The sequence below is a fragment of the Oncorhynchus masou genome, chromosome 17, assembly GCF_036934945.1.
Source record: "Oncorhynchus masou masou isolate Uvic2021 chromosome 17, UVic_Omas_1.1, whole genome shotgun sequence".
In the NCBI taxonomy this organism is placed as follows: domain Eukaryota; kingdom Metazoa; phylum Chordata; class Actinopteri; order Salmoniformes; family Salmonidae; genus Oncorhynchus; species Oncorhynchus masou.
Genome location: NC_088228.1, coordinates 42,246,996 through 42,262,935, shown reverse-complemented (window position 1 = coordinate 42,262,935; position 15,940 = coordinate 42,246,996). Strand labels below are relative to the sequence as shown.

Below are 15,940 nucleotides of genomic sequence, written 5' to 3'. Positions count from 1 at the left end.
GCTCATCCTTCATTCTGACACACTGGTTTCAGCCCTCAGTTTCTGCTCATCCTTCATTCTGACACACTGGTTTCAGCCCTCAGTTTCTGCTCATCCTTCATTCTGACACACTGGTTTCAGCCCTCAGTTTCTGCTCATCCTTCATTCTGACACACTGGTTTCAGCCCTCAGTTTCTGCTCATCCTTCATTCTGACACACTGGTTTCAGCCCCCAGTTTCTGCTCATCCTTCATTCTGACACACTGGTTTCAGCCCTCAGTTTCTGCTCATCCTTCATTCTGACACACTGGTTTCAGCCCCCAGTTTCTGCCCATCCTTCATTCTGACACACTGGGTTCAGCCCTCAGTTTCTGCTCATCCTTCATTCTGACACAGTGGTTTCAGCCCTCAGTTTCTGCTCATCCTTCATTCTGACACACTGGTTTCAGCCCTCAGTTTCTGCTCATCCTTCATTCTGACACACTGGTTTCAGCCCCCAGTTTCTGCTCATCCTTCATTCTGACACACTGGTTTCAGCCCTCAGTTTCTGCTCATCCTTCATTTTGACACACTGGTTTCAGCCCTCAGTTTCTGCTCATCCTTCATTCTGACACAGTGGTTTCAGCCCTCAGTTTCTGCTCATCCTTCATTCTGACACACTGGTTTCAGCCCCCAGTTTCTGCTCATCCTTCATTCTGACACACTGGTTTCAGCCCTCAGTTTCTGCTCATCCTTCATTCTGACACACTGGTTTCAGCCCTCAGTTTCTGCTCATCCTTCATTCTGACACACTGGTTTCAGCCCTCAGTTTCTGCTCATCCTTCATTCTGACACACTGGTTTCAGCCCTCAGTTTCTGCTCATCCTTCATTTTGACACACAGGTTTCAGTCCTCAGTTTCTGCTCATCCTTCATTCTGACACACTGGTTTCAGCCCCCAGTTTCTGCTCATCCTTCATTCTGACACACTGGTTTCAGCCCTCAGTTTCTGCTCATCCTTCATTCTGACACACTGGTTTCAGCCCTCAGTTTCTGCTCATCCTTCATTCTGACACACTGGTTTCAGCCCTCAGTTTCTGCTCATCCTTCATTTTGACACACAGGTTTCAGCCCTCAGTTTCTGCTCATCCTTCATTCTGACACACTGGTTTCAGTCCTCAGTTTCTGCTCATCCTTCATTTTGACACACTGGTTTCAGCCCCCAGTTTCTGCTCATCCTTCATTCTGACACACTGGTTTCAGCCCTCAGTTTCTGCTCATCCTTCATTCTGACACACTGGTTTCAGCCCTCAGTTTCTGCTCATCCTTCATTCTGACACACTGGTTTCAGCCCCCAGTTTCTGCTCATCCTTCATTCTGACACACTGGTTTCAGCCCCCAGTTTCTGCTCATCCTTCATTCTGACACACTGGTTTCAGCCCTCAGTTTCTGCTCATCCTTCATTCTGACACACTGGTTTCAGCCCCCAGTTTCTGCTCATCCTTCATTCTGACACACTGGTTTCAGCCCTCAGTTTCTGCTCATCCTTCATTCTGACACCCTGGTTTCAGCCCTCAGTTTCTGCTCATCCTTCATTCTAACACACTGGTTTCAGCCCTCAGTTTCTGCTCATCCTTCATTCTGACACACTGGTTTCAGCCCTCAGTTTCTGCTCATCCTTCATTCTGACACACTGGTCTCAGCCCTCAGTTTCTGCTCATCCTTCATTCTGACACACAGGTTTCAGCCCTCAGTTTCTGCTCATCCTTCATTCTGACACACTGGTTTCAGCCCTCAGTTTCTGCTCATCCTTCATTCTGACACACTGGTTTCAGCTCCCTCAGTTTCTGCTCATCCTTCATTCTGACACACTGGTTTCAGCCCCCAGTTTCTGCTCATCCTTCATTCTGACACAGTGGTTTCAGCCCTCAGTTTCTGCTCATCTTTCATTCTGACACACTGGTTTCAGCCCCCAGTTTCTGCTCATCCTTCATTCTGACACACTGGTTTCAGCCCTCAGTTTCTGCTCATCCTTCATTCTGACACACTGGTTTCAGCCCTCAGTTTCTGCTCATCCTTCATTCTGACACACTAGTTTCAGCCCCCAGTTTCTGCTCATCCTTCATTCTGACACACTGGTTTCAGCCCTCAGTTTCTGCTCATCCTTCATTCTGACACACTGGTTTCAGCCCTCAGTTTCTGCTCATCCTTCATTCTGACACACTGGTTTCAGCCCTCAGTTTCTGCTCATCCTTCATTCTGACACACTGGTTTCAGCCCTCAGTTTCTGCTCATCTTTCATTCTGACACACTGGTTTCAGCCCTCAGTTTCTGCTCATCCTTCATTCTGACACACTGGTTTCAGCCCTCAGTTTCTGCTCATCCTTCATTCTGACACACTGGTTTCAGCCCTCAGTTTCTGCTCATCCTTCATTTTGACACACAGGTTTCAGCCCTCAGTTTCTGCTCATCCTTCATTCTGACACACTGGTTTCAGCCCTCAGTTTCTGCTCATCCTTCATTCTGACACACTGGTTTCAGCCCCCAGTTTCTGCTCATCCTTCATTCTGACACACTGGTTTCAGCCCTCAGTTTCTGCTCATCCTTCATTCTGACACACTGGTTTCAGCCCTCAGTTTCTGCTCGTCCTTCATTCTGACACACTGGTTTCAGCCCTCAGTTTCTGCTCATCCTTCATTCTGACACACTGGTTTCAGCCCTCAGTTTCTGATCATCCTTCATTCTGACACACTGGTTTCAGCCCTCAGTTTCTGCTCATCCTTCATTCTGACACACTGGTTTCAGTCCTCAGTTTCTGCTCATCCTTCATTTTGACACACTGGTTTCAGCCCCCAGTTTCTGCTCATCCTTCATTCTGACACACTGGTTTCAGCCCTCAGTTTCTGCTCATCCTTCATTCTGACACACTGGTTTCAGCCCTCAGTTTCTGCTCATCCTTCATTCTGACACACTGGTTTCAGCCCCCAGTTTCTGCTCATCCTTCATTCTGACACACTGGTTTCAGCCCCCAGTTTCTGCTCATCCTTCATTCTGACACACTGGTTTCAGCCCTCAGTTTCTGCTCATCCTTCATTCTGACACACTGGTTTCAGCCCCCAGTTTCTGCTCATCCTTCATTCTGACACACTGGTTTCAGCCCTCAGTTTCTGCTCATCCTTCATTCTGACACCCTGGTTTCAGCCCTCAGTTTCTGCTCATCCTTCATTCTAACACACTGGTTTCAGCCCTCAGTTTCTGCTCATCCTTCATTCTGACACACTGGTTTCAGCCCTCAGTTTCTGCTCATCCTTCATTCTGACACACTGGTCTCAGCCCTCAGTTTCTGCTCATCCTTCATTCTGACACACAGGTTTCAGCCCTCAGTTTCTGCTCATCCTTCATTCTGACACACTGGTTTCCGCCCTCAGTTTCTGCTCATCCTTCATTCTGACACACTGGTTTCAGCCCTCAGTTTCTGCTCATCCTTCATTCTGACACACTGGTTTCAGCCCCCAGTTTCTGCTCATCCTTCATTCTGACACAGTGGTTTCAGCCCTCAGTTTCTGCTCATCTTTCATTCTGACACACTGGTTTCAGCCCTCAGTTTCTGCTCATCCTTCATTCTGACACACTGGTTTCAGCCCTCAGTTTCTGCTCATCCTTCATTCTGACACACTGGTTTCAGCCCTCAGTTTCTGCTCATCCTTCATTCTGACACACTAGTTTCAGCCCCCAGTTTCTGCTCATCCTTCATTCTGACACACTGGTTTCAGCCCTCAGTTTCTGCTCATCCTTCATTCTGACACACTGGTTTCAGCCCTCAGTTTCTGCTCATCCTTCATTCTGACACACTGGTTTCAGCCCTCAGTTTCTGCTCATCCTTCATTCTGACACACTGGTTTCAGCCCTCAGTTTCTGCTCATCCTTTTCTGCTCATCTTTCATTCTGACACACTGGTTTCAGCCCTCAGTTTCTGCTCATCCTTCATTCTGACACACTGGTTTCAGCCCTCAGTTTCTGCTCATCCTTCATTCTGACACACTGGTTTCAGCCCTCAGTTTCTGCTCATCCTTCATTTTGACACACAGGTTTCAGCCCTCAGTTTCTGCTCATCCTTCATTCTGACACACTGGTTTCAGCCCTCAGTTTCTGCTCATCCTTCATTCTGACACACTGGTTTCAGCCCCCAGTTTCTGCTCATCCTTCATTCTGACACACTGGTTTCAGCCCTCAGTTTCTGCTCATCCTTCATTCTGACACACTGGTTTCAGCCCTCAGTTTCTGCTCATCCTTCATTCTGACACACTGGTTTCAGCCCTCAGTTTCTGCTCATCCTTCATTCTGACACACTGGTTTCAGCCCTCAGTTTCTGATCATCCTTCATTCTGACACACTGGTTTCAGCCCTCAGTTTCTGCTCATCCTTCATTCTGACACACTGGTTTCAGCCCTCAGTTTCTGGGAAGCTGGTGGACAACACATCATCAACACGAGGTGCTGCTGGAAATCCCAGGCACATTTTTGGAAAATAGAAGCCAAAAATATGGCCCGAGCGAACAAGTTTCGGATCAGTAGTAATGTTGACTGCTACTACTTTTTGATTGTGCAGTTTGAATGTTGTAACGGAGAAACACGGTGTGGATGTTTGCAGACAGGCTCTGTGGGAGTGTGCTGGAACTGGTCCAGACCCATTGATGGTAATTTAGTTGACCGTCTGTTCAATTACACTGCGTCAACTTGTCCTGTGCTGGAGCAACGAAGACAGGAAGTCTATCTAAGCATGTGGTTAAAACCTGTGATGTGACAGGAACCACAAACTGACTGTCTCCCAATAGGTTTAGATACAGATGTAGGATCTTCATTTGACCCAGTTTGCGACAGCAGAAGAATAATCATTCAGCAACAGGAAATGGTAATTATTATGTGGATTCTTTTTTTGTAGGGGTTGATACATTTTTTGATTCATCAAATCTGACATTAAAGTGGAAATTACAAACTTTCGAAGCCTTTCAGAACCTCTAATACACTTACAGGTTTGCATTTCCTGCCAGGAAAAGTGTAAGCAGCAAAAGAGTGATCAAATTAAGATCCTACGTCTGTAGTTACCATCCTTTCCTCGTTTCGTCTCCGTCATGGTCTACATTATTTGAAAGAACTTAATGGGATTTGGCTCAAAAGCAGATACTGTAATGTAATTGAGTGTGAGAGAGAGAGAGTGTGTGTGTGTGCGTGTCTGGTACACGCGTGCATGTACGTGTGTGTTATTGCTCTCTGTTGCTCAGATGGACGAAGGGTCTCAGAGGCCACTCACAGGTTACGGTATATCACTCTCCTACCTAACCTTCCCCCACACACCACACAATCTGGACACTATCCTCCAGCTGCTGTTGCCATGGATATCCCAGCTAATAGATGGATGGCTGGGGGATGGAAAGGCATGCATTTGCTGGGAGAGAATGCCTCGAGGTCTTTGCTGGGCTTTGATGTGTGTGTGATTGTGTATCTATCACTCATTGACATCAAGCTGAGGAACCATCCTATTTGACGAGCCCGGCACAAGTGAAGACAGCTACGCAGAACAGACTGCATAACGTGCTTCTCTCTCATATCACTGTCAGGGCTCCTGTATGTCAGCGCTACACTGCAGGAAACTTGTCAACCATTAGTAATAGGCAGGGACAAGAATGAGACAAATGAGAGGAACAATACATCCTTGATTGACACTTCGTAAGGCCTAATACTGGCAAGATCTACACACGGTTTGCCACTCTGACGAGCATACAATAGGAGAGCGGCTTCTGTTGCTGACAGTAAAAGTCCTCCGTCTTCTTATTTCCATTTTTAGAAGTCTCCCTCTTTCCTTTTTCTGCTGTCAATGCCATCTGTTTTTCCATTCACAGTTATCTGTCTGTCTCTCTCTCTCTCTCTCCACGTACCAAACAGTGTTTGTGATTACTTCTGGCTTGGGGATAAAGCTGATTGCTAGAATAGTGACATGGGGATTCTCTCTAGGGGGGGTTCCACTTGTGAAGACATTCCAATCTAAATGCAGATGGGAGAGCCTTGTAGTTGGTCTTTACCAGTATTCCCATTCCCATGGTTACCCCGAGGCTGTATCTCGCGGCACCTGGAGTGAGCGAACTACTGATGCCCACCTGCAGAGTGATGAACCCTGTTCTTTGTGCGGCAAACACCGTCCCGACACTTTTACGTCCAATCAAATCAAAGAGAGGGGAGGAGAGAGGGAGTGAGGGAAAGGAGAAGAGAGGAAAGGGGGGACAGAGAGGTTAGTGGCAGAGAGGGGAGGAGAGAGGGAGAGAGGGAAAGGAGAAGAGAGGAAAGGGGGGACAGAGAGGTTAGTGGCAGAGAGGAGAAAGAGAGCGAGAGAGGGAAAGGAGAAGAGAGGAAAGGGGGGACAGAGAGGTTAGTGGCAGAGAGGGGAGGAGAGAGGGAGAGAGGGAAAGGAGAAGGGAGGAAAGGGGGGACAGAGAGGTTAGTGGCAGAGAGGGGAGGAGAGAGGGAGAGAGGGAAAGGAGAAGAGAGGAAAGGGGGGACAGAGAGGTTAGTGGCAGAGAGGAGAAAGAGAGCGAGAGAGGGAAAGGAGAAGAGAGGAAAGGGGGACAGAGAGGTTAGTGGTAGAGAGGAGAAAGAGAGCGAGAGAGGGAAAGGAGAAGAGAGGAAAGGGGGGGACAGAGAGGTTAGTGGTAGAGAGGAGAAAGAGAGCGAGAGAGGGAAAGGAGAAGAGAGGAAAGGGGGGACAGAGAGGTTAGTGGTAGAGAGGAGAAAGAGAGCGAGAGAGGGAAAGGAGAAGAGAGGAAAGGGGGGACAGAGAGGTTAGTGGTAGAGAGGAGAAAGAGAGCGAGAGAGGGAAAGGAGAAGAGAGGAAAGGGGGGACAGAGAGGTTAGTGGCAGAGAGGGGAGGAGAGAGGGAGAGAGGGAAAGGAGAAGAGAGGAAAGGGGGGACAGAGAGGTTAGTGGCAGAGAGGAGAAAGAGAGCGAGAGAGGGAAAGGAGAAGAGAGGAAAGGGGGGACAGAGAGGTTAGTGGTAGAGAGGAGAAAGAGAGCGAGAGAGGGAAAGGAGAAGAGAGGAAAGGGGGGACAGAGAGGTTAGTGGCAGAGAGGAGAAAGCGAGCGAGAGAGGGAAAGGAGAAGAGAGGAAAGGGGGGACAGAGAGGTTAGTGGCAGAGAGGGGAGGAGAGAGGGAGAGAGGGAAAGGAGAAGAGAGGAAAGGGGGGACAGAGAGGTTAGTGGCAGAGAGGAGAAAGCGAGCGAGAGAGGGAAAGGAGAAGAGAGGAAAGGGGGGACAGAGAGGTTAGTGGCAGAGAGGGGAGGAGAGAGGGAGAGAGGGAAAGGAGAAGAGAGGAAAGGGGGGACAGAGAGGTTAGTGGCAGAGAGGGGAGGAGAGAGGGAGAGAGGGAAAGGAGAAGAGAGGAAAGGGGGGACAGAGAGGTTAGTGGCAGAGAGGAGAAAGCGAGCGAGAGAGGGAAAGGAGAAGAGAGGAAAGGGGGGACAGAGAGGGGAGGAGAGCGGGGGAGAGAGGGAAAGGAGAAGAGAGGAAAGGGGGGACATAGAGGTTAGTGGCAGAGAGGGGAGGAGAGAGGGAGAGAGGGAAAGGAGAAGAGAGGAAAGGGGGGACAGAGAGGTTAGTGGCAGAGAGGAGAAAGCGAGCGAGAGAGGGAAAGGAGAAGAGAGGAAAGGGGGGACAGAGAGGGGAGGAGAGCGGGAGAGAGGGAAAGGAGAAGAGAGGAAAGGGGGGACAGAGAGGTTAGTGGCAGAGAGGGGAGGAGAGAGGGAGAGAGGGAAAGGAGAAGAGAGGAAAGGGGGGACAGAGAGGTTAGTGGTAGAGAGGGGAGGAGAGAGGGAGAGAGGGAAAGGAGAAGAGAGGAAAGGGGGGACAGAGAGGTTAGTGGCAGAGAGGAGAAAGCGAGCGAGAGAGGGAAAGGAGAAGAGAGGAAAGGGGGGACAGAGAGGTTAGTGGTAGAGAGGAGAAAGAGAGCGAGAGAGGGAAAGGAGAAGAGAGGAAAGGGGGGACAGAGAGGGGAGGAGAGAGGGAGAGAGGGAAAGGAGAAGAGAGGAAAGGGGGGACAGAGAGGGTAGTGGTAGAGAGGAGAAAGAGAGGGAGAGAGGGAAAGGAGAAGAGAGGAAAGGGGGGACAGAGAGGTTAGTGGTAGAGAGGAGAAAGAGAGCGAGAGAGGGAAAGGAGAAGAGAGGAATAGGGGGACAGAGAGGTTAGTGGCAGAGAGGGGAGGAGAGAGGGAGAGAGGGAAAGGAGAAGAGAGGAAAGGGGGGACAGAGAGGTTAGTGGCAGAGAGGGGGGAGGAGAGAGGGAGAGAGGGAAAGGAGAAGAGAGGAAAGGGGGGACAGAGAGGTTAGTGGCAGAGAGGAGAAAGAGAGCGAGAGAGGGAAAGGAGAAGAGAGGAAAGGGGGGACAGAGAGGTTAGTGGTAGAGAGGAGAAAGAGAGCGAGAGAGGGAAAGGAGAAGAGAGGAAAGGGGGGACAGAGAGGTTAGTGGTAGAGAGGAGAAAGAGAGCGAGAGAGGGAAAGGAGAAGAGAGGAAAGGGGGACAGAGAGGTTAGTGGTAGAGAGGAGAAAGAGAGCGAGAGAGGGAAAGGAGAAGAGAGGAAAGGGGGGACAGAGAGGTTAGTGGTAGAGAGGAGAAAGAGAGCGAGAGAGGGAAAGGAGAAGAGAGGAAAGGGGGGACAGAGAGGTTAGTGGCAGAGAGGGGGGAGAGAGGGAGAGAGGAAAGGAGAAGAGAGGAAAGGGGGGACAGAGAGGTTAGTGGCAGAGAGGAGAAAGAGAGCGAGAGAGGGAAAGGAGAAGAGAGGAAAGGGGGACAGAGAGGTTAGTGGTAGAGAGGAGAAAGAGAGCGAGAGAGGGAAAGGAGAAGAGAGGAAAGGGGGACAGAGAGGGAGGAGAGAGGGAGAGAGGGAAAGGAGAAGAGAGGAAAGGGGGGACAGAGAGGGTAGTGGTAGAGAGGAGAAAGAGAGGGAGAGAGGGAAAGGAGAAGAGAGGAAAGGGGGACAGAGAGGGTAGTGGTAGAGAGGAGAAAGAGAGGGAGAGAGGGAAAGGAGAAGAGAGGAAAGGGGGGACAGAGAGGTTAGTGGTAGAGAGGAGAAAGAGAGGGAGAGAGGGAAAGGAGAAGAGAGGAAAAGGGGGACAGAGAGGGTAGTGGTAGAGAGGAGAAAGAGAGGGAGAGAGGGAAAGGAGAAGAGAGGAAAGGGGGGACAGAGAGGGTAGTGGTAGAGAGGAGAAAGAGAGCGAGAGAGGGAAAGGAGAAGAGAGGAAAGGGGGACAGAGAGGTTAGTGGTAGAGAGGAGAAAGAGAGGGAGAGAGGGAAAGGAGAAGAGAGGAAAGGGGGACAGAGAGGTTAGTGGTAGAGAGGAGAAAGAGAGCGAGAGAGGGAAAGGAGAAGAGAGGAAAGGGGGACAGAGAGGTTAGTGGTAGAGAGGAGAAAGAGAGCGAGAGAGGGAAAGGAGAAGAGAGGAAAGGGGGACAGAGAGGTTAGTGGTAGAGAGGAGAAAGAGAGGGAGAGAGGGAAAGGAGAAGAGAGGAAAGGGGGGACAGAGAGGTTAGTGGTAGAGAGGAGAAAGAGAGCGAGAGAGGGAAAGGAGAAGAGAGGAAAGGGGGACAGAGAGGTTAGTGGCAGAGAGGAGAAAGAGAGGGAGAGAGGGAAAAGGAGAAGAGAGGAAAGGGGGGACAGAGAGGTTAGTGGTAGAGAGGAGAAAGAGAGGGAGAGAGGGAAAGGAGAAGAGAGGAAAGGGGGACAGAGAGGTTAGTGGTAGAGAGGGGAGGAGAGAGGGAGAGAGGGAAAGGAGAAGAGAGGAAAGGGGGGACAGAGAGGGTAGTGGTAGAGAGGAGAAAGAGAGCGAGAGAGGGAAAGGAGAAGAGAGGAAAGGGGGACAGAGAGGTTAGTGGTAGAGAGGGGAGGAGAGAGGGAGAGAGGGAAAGGAGAAGAGAGGAAAGGGGGACAGAGAGGGTAGTGGTAGAGAGGAGAAAGAGAGCGAGAGAGGGAAAGGAGAAGAGAGGAAAGGGGGGGACAGAGAGGTTAGTGGTAGAGAGGAGAAAGAGAGCGAGAGAGGGAAAGGAGAAGAGAAGAAAGGGGGACAGAGAGGTTAGTGGTAGAGAGGGGAGGAGAGAGGGAGAGAGGGAAAGGAGAAGAGAGGAAAGGGGGGACAGAGAGGTTAGTGGTAGAGAGGAGAAAGAGAGCGAGAGAGGGAAAGGAGAAGAGAGGAAAGGGGGGACAGAGAGGTTAGTGGTAGAGAGGAGAAAGAGAGCGAGAGAGGGAAAGGAGAAGAGAGGAAAGGGGGGACAGAGAGGTTAGTGGTAGAGAGGGGAGGAGAGAGGGAGAGAGGGAAAGGAGAAGAGAGGAAAGGGGGGACAGAGAGGTTAGTGGTAGAGAGGAGAAAGAGAGCGAGAGAGGGAAAGGAGAAGAGAGGAAAGGGGGACAGAGAGGTTAGTGGTAGAGAGGGGAGGAGAGAGGGAGAGAGGGAAAGGAGAAGAGAGGAAAGGGGGGGACAGAGAGGTTAGTGGTAGAGAGGAGAAAGAGAGCGAGAGAGGGAAAGGAGAAGAGAGGAAAGGGGGGACAGAGAGGTTAGTGGTAGAGAGGAGAAAGAGAGCGAGAGAGGGAAAGGAGAAGAGAGGAAAGGGGGGACAGAGAGGTTAGTGGCAGAGAGGAGAAAGAGAGCGAGAGAGGGAAAGCAGGTGCATGAATGCAGATATGAATGTGATGAAATAAACATACTGAAATTGGAATTAATTATCTGTCTACCCAGCGAAGTGTCAAGTGTGTGCATGTGTGTGTGTGTGTGTGTGTGTGTGTGTGTGTGTGTGTGTGTGTGTGTGTGTGTGTGTGTGTGTGTGTGTGTGTGTGTGTGTGTGTGTGTGTGTGTGACTCTACACAGTGCTGTTGTGTCACCTCTACTGGAATGGAGTTTCACCGAGTTGGGTTCCGAAACATTCTCTAAGTGTTACTCTGGTAATGAATCCCAGAGGTATGGGTTAAGTATGGCTCCCTGGAATCTCAGCTCCTCTCATTCCTCTTCTGCTCTCTCAATCGGTAATTGGCTTGGCTTTAATAGACCAAACTGACGGAACTAACCATTACTCCTGTCTGTCTTCGCTTACTTGAGGATCTTACATAGAAATAGAATTACCATTCAAGCAAATGATGGGTAGATCGCCCCCATATTGAGTGAACGCATAGGAGTACATCTCTTCTTCCCTTTTTCCCACCCTGCCTCTTCTTCTTCCTCTCCATAGGCGTGAGCGAGGCAGCCTCCATAGTGAACATGCGTAGAGTCATCCACCCTACCGTACAAGAGCCACTGGCCGGGTTCGCTCACCTCCCCTGCGTCTTCACCCACGAGCCCAGTGAGCCCAGCCCTTCTAGCCAGCCTCCCCATATCCAGTGGACCCGAACCTGGGTACTGCGTGGGGGAATGGGGGATCCCCAGGAGCAGATGGTACTCTCAGCCAAAGGTAAAGAAAGTAACAATAGTCTGAAATTAAAGCTAATGATTCAATGATAGTGTTTCAACCAACATGGTCGTCGTCTGTTTCAACCAGTAGGATATTCATTTCAATCAACACTTACACACGCTTCATTTGGATTTTTGGAATACACTATGAAATAAACAGGTCATTCATTATGACCAAATTATTTCATAGAAAAACAAACATATTTTGTAACTCTTTGCCAAAGGTGACGTGGTGAAGGTGAATAAGGCTTTCGCTGGGCGGGTCAGGTTGCTTGGATACGCTGCCAACAACCGAAATGCTACCATGGAGATCTCAGGCCTCCGTAGCAACGACACAGGCACCTACCACTGCCAGGTTGTCGTGGGCGACAACTACGAGCGAGACGTATTGCCCCTTGTGGTCATGGGTGAGGAGTTTATACTGTAACTGACTGTATGTTTTCTCTCCGATTTAATACAGTATATCTTTGTTTGCAACAATTACAAGAAGTACCTTCTTTGAATTCTTGAATTAGAGTGTTTTGTGAATCACTTCTCATTTTTACAGTTGTGGAGTAGAGTTCATCAATAGTGAAAAAGCCTACTTATTGTATTTCTGAAAGCTCGACTAATCCATACGGTGGATAACCAAGCTCTTTGTCCCTTCAAATGATCATTAATGGCATCTTAGAAACCTCAGTGTGAAAATGTGCCCTTTCACTTAATGACCATTGGTCCTTCCCATTGAGTGTTGGGACAACGCCTCCTTTATCTCAGTCAACACTAATTACATTCATTCATCATATCAATACCACAATTACTTTCTCCAGTCTTAGTTTTCTGTGCTTCTGTTTGTCATTATGGGTTCATATTAACAGACAAATAGTCCGTAACACTGTCATTGATATTAAGCACATGGATTGAATACCAATGACAAGTACCCTGTGACTGCTCTTCCATGAAGTGCAGCTGAAAGAGCACAGCGGTTGTCCAATTGATCTGTTTCCAATGGGAACGGTGAACCTATTTGGTTGCCGACCAGTGCACCTGTATAATCTGTCAAAGTTGGGCAATATCATGGACATCCGATATACTGCAGCAGATGCAGAGGACAAAAATGGAGAAAAAACATCTTCTACATTCCGATGTTGATATTAGCATAATATTAGCATAATCATTTAGTGTCTTACAATGCCACATGGAGAGTAACATTTCATTGGGTGACCTTCGCCAGTGAATGAACATCCTAATGATCTAATTGGTTGTACAAGCTCCCATCTGTTTGTCTGAGACAAATACACACTTGGCATCACAACCCAGACCTGTGTGTGGCTGTGTCGTACGCTGCTCGAATTGAGTGCTTGTTTTTTGTTGTTGTGAATACGTGTGCTGTATGTGTGTGTCCTTGAGGTGTTGAGAGAGAGAGAGAGAGAGAGAGAGAGAGAGAGAGAGAGAGAGAGAGAGAGAGAGAGAGAGAGAGAGAGAGAGAGAGAGAGAGAGAGAGAGAGAGAGAGAGAGAGAGAGAATGTGTCTGTCAGTCACCTCACCTCTGTGTCTCTCCTCTCAGGTGTTGTGTTCCATTACCGGTCTCCTAGTGACCGTTACGCCCTCTCATTCGATGACGCCCAGTGGGTCTGTCAGGAGAACTCTGCCCTCATCGCCACGCCGACCCAGCTGTGGGCAGTTTTCTACAATGGCTATGCAAACTGTGCTGCCGGGTGGCTCTCCGACCAGACTGTCCGGTGGGCACACACACACACACGCAGAGCTGACCCAGTCACCCCTGTCACATCCAAACACTCGCTCACAATACAACGAAGACCGCATACTGTTTGGAGGACAGCCGTAGTTTGAACATCTGGTGCGAACACAGAGCCTAGTTTTCTGACTCTGATCCTATTAATATGATCTCCACAGCTATCCTATCCAGTCACCAGAGCGTGGTTGCTATGGACAACAGGAGTACTCGGCTGGTGTGAGGAATTATGGGAAGAGAGACCCTAATGAGCTGTTTGATGTCTACTGTTTCGCCGGGGAACTGGACGGTGAGACACGCACGCACGCATGGTTGTACGCACGCACACACACACACAGGCAGACTCACACATGTCCACACGCACACACACACACACACACACACACGCATGGCTGTACGCACGCACAGACACACACAGGCAGACACACACATGTCCACACGCACACACACAGGCAGACACACACATGTCCACACGCACACACACACACAGGCAGACACACACATAAACATCTCACTTCCACTCCTGACTCACTTTAAAAAAATTCCTTGTGAATTTGTAGGCTTGTGAAAGGACAATAAAGATATCTGAGTCAGAACCTCCTCTCTCTCGACCCCCCCCCCCCACCTCTCTCTATCCAGGTGAGGTATTCCACTCATGGGTCCCAGGGCGTCTGACTCTATCCTCTGCCTCAGAACGCTGCATCTCCTTGGGGGGACAGTTGGCCACGGTGGGGCAGCTCTACCTGGCCTGGAAGGCTGGGCTGGACAGCTGTGCTCCAGGCTGGCTCTCTGACGGCAGTGTCCGCTACCCTATCACCCAGCCCAGGCAGGGCTGTGGAGGGGACCAGCCAGGGGTCTGGACCGTCGTTCCCAAAACCAATGAAACCACAACCAGCAGCGGATCTGCCAATGCTACGGACGCCACACCGCTCTATGATGCCTATTGCTACAAAGGTGAGAATGAAGGCCAGATCTGGAGTCCAAGAGTTCAAAGTTCATAGGTTACATTGTCAGTGTTAGGCTAAAATGGAAACTTCACTTACACGAGTCACGGATAAACACAAAGTTCATAATGTAACATCACGATGATAAAACATCCAAGGCCTTTCCTCCATTCACTGATTCATTTATTCTTAGAGGTGTAGCTACAGTAGGACTTAACCATCTCTACTGAATCGCCATGTCATTGAAATGGATGGTTTGTGAAGTAAGCATGACGATGCTGTTGCCCACCGCGAGGACGTAACCATAGCAACACCGGTTAAGACCACCTAATAATTCCATGAGGAAGCTTATAATAAATCATTTGATTCATGAGACCACCGCTGTTGCAAACTACTATAGCATAGCTGGTCCCTTTTTGTTAAGAAATATTCCTAAATTATGCAAAGAGTTATGGGATATTAGAATCCTCTTGTTACACTGGAAGTGCTGGATAGACTTGTAGGAAGTGGAAGAGAGCGTAAGAGAGAGATGATTCATTAGACAGGAATGTATTGCACATACTGACCATGAACCGTCAGTCACTGTTCATTCATTGGGTTGTGACGTCTCCTGCACACGTATGCTCTTCAATTCCTCATGGTTTCATCAGGGAACGTTAAGAAGCCAGGCCCCATCGCTAAGATCTACGCGTCTCTGTGGAAGCCCTGGAGCTACCTGACTGGCCCCAGTGACACAGGCACTCCAGGAACAGACAGCCTTTCCCTGGCTACTGAGACCAGCAGCAACCCCCCGACCACAGGTGGGTGTGGAGGTGAATGGATAGATGGAGAGTAATGGGTTTTCAGCATGGTTGAATGGCAAGAAGGTTTTTCTTATTCTGTGAATAATCCTCCCTTCTCTCCCATCTTCACAGGGAGCCGTAACCTTTCACCTTCTGATGACCTCACACCTTCGACCTGGTCAGGATTGGTTGATCTGGAGGAAGAGGCCCGCTCTTGTAAGAAACTTGAACCACATCTAAAAGGATATTCTATTGCACATATTCCTTTTGACCACCTGCTTTTGATGCTTATTGTTACTGTAATTCAATGTGTTGATCTTCTCAGCTTCAGACCCCTGGTCCTCAGAGTCCTCTGAGGAGTATGTCACCCTGCAGCTGAGCCCAGGAGAGAGCTCTCTAGCCTGGGGAGACCTGGGAGACATGGACCCTAACTCTGGAGTTTTCCTCAGACCTCCAGCCACCCCCAGCCACGGTCCAAGTTCTACCACACAGAAAGAGGAGTTATCAGCCCCCACTGACAGAAAGGTTGCTACATTTTTACAATATCGATTTATTACAAGTACTGTATCATCAGAGTACTTTGGCATACAGGCACTTTGTGGCTCTAGTATTGTTAATTGTATTACAGTAAATTCATTGTATTGGCTGTATGGTGGTCTCTGTCTAAAGGTGATGGCCAAGATAGTGAAGTCCATGTGGAAGCCCTGGAACTACCTGGCAGGGGTGACAGAAGGTACCCCAGGAAGAGGCAGTCCAGAGGTGGAGAGAAGGGGAACTATGGGGGGGACTGAGAGCGGGACTGTGCCCACCGGTTCTCCTGGCTCTCCTGCTCCAGGTTAGTGTGGACTTTTTGCTTGATTTTGGTTGTGATACTGAGACAAACAGCTAGAGAGAAAGAAAAGAGAGAAAGAGACACTGTGTTTGTGAGTGTGTGCTTGCATGTTAGTCTGGGTCAGAAACTGTTTTACTGCCCTTTTCAGTAGTCTAAGCTTCATTAAAACAGTTCTCTGGCCCCATTCAACTCAAAGGCATATATGTTTAACAGA

General features: G+C 49.3%; 1 protein-coding gene across 1 annotated transcript in view; it reads left to right on the top strand.

Moving 5' to 3' along the window:
- The window catches only part of LOC135559066 (neurocan core protein-like), an 87,653-nt gene that overhangs the window by 31,689 nt on the left and 40,024 nt on the right, over positions 1-15,940 (top strand). Inside the window, exons 3-11 of the mRNA XM_064993418.1 lie at positions 11,216-11,434; positions 11,658-11,840; positions 12,980-13,154; positions 13,330-13,457; positions 13,808-14,122; positions 14,763-14,912; positions 15,027-15,110; positions 15,220-15,419; positions 15,564-15,729. Of these exons, the coding sequence (XP_064849490.1) occupies positions 11,216-11,434; positions 11,658-11,840; positions 12,980-13,154; positions 13,330-13,457; positions 13,808-14,122; positions 14,763-14,912; positions 15,027-15,110; positions 15,220-15,419; positions 15,564-15,729 (1,620 nt within the window). The remainder of the gene's footprint in view (positions 1-11,215; positions 11,435-11,657; positions 11,841-12,979; positions 13,155-13,329; positions 13,458-13,807; positions 14,123-14,762; positions 14,913-15,026; positions 15,111-15,219; positions 15,420-15,563; positions 15,730-15,940) is intronic.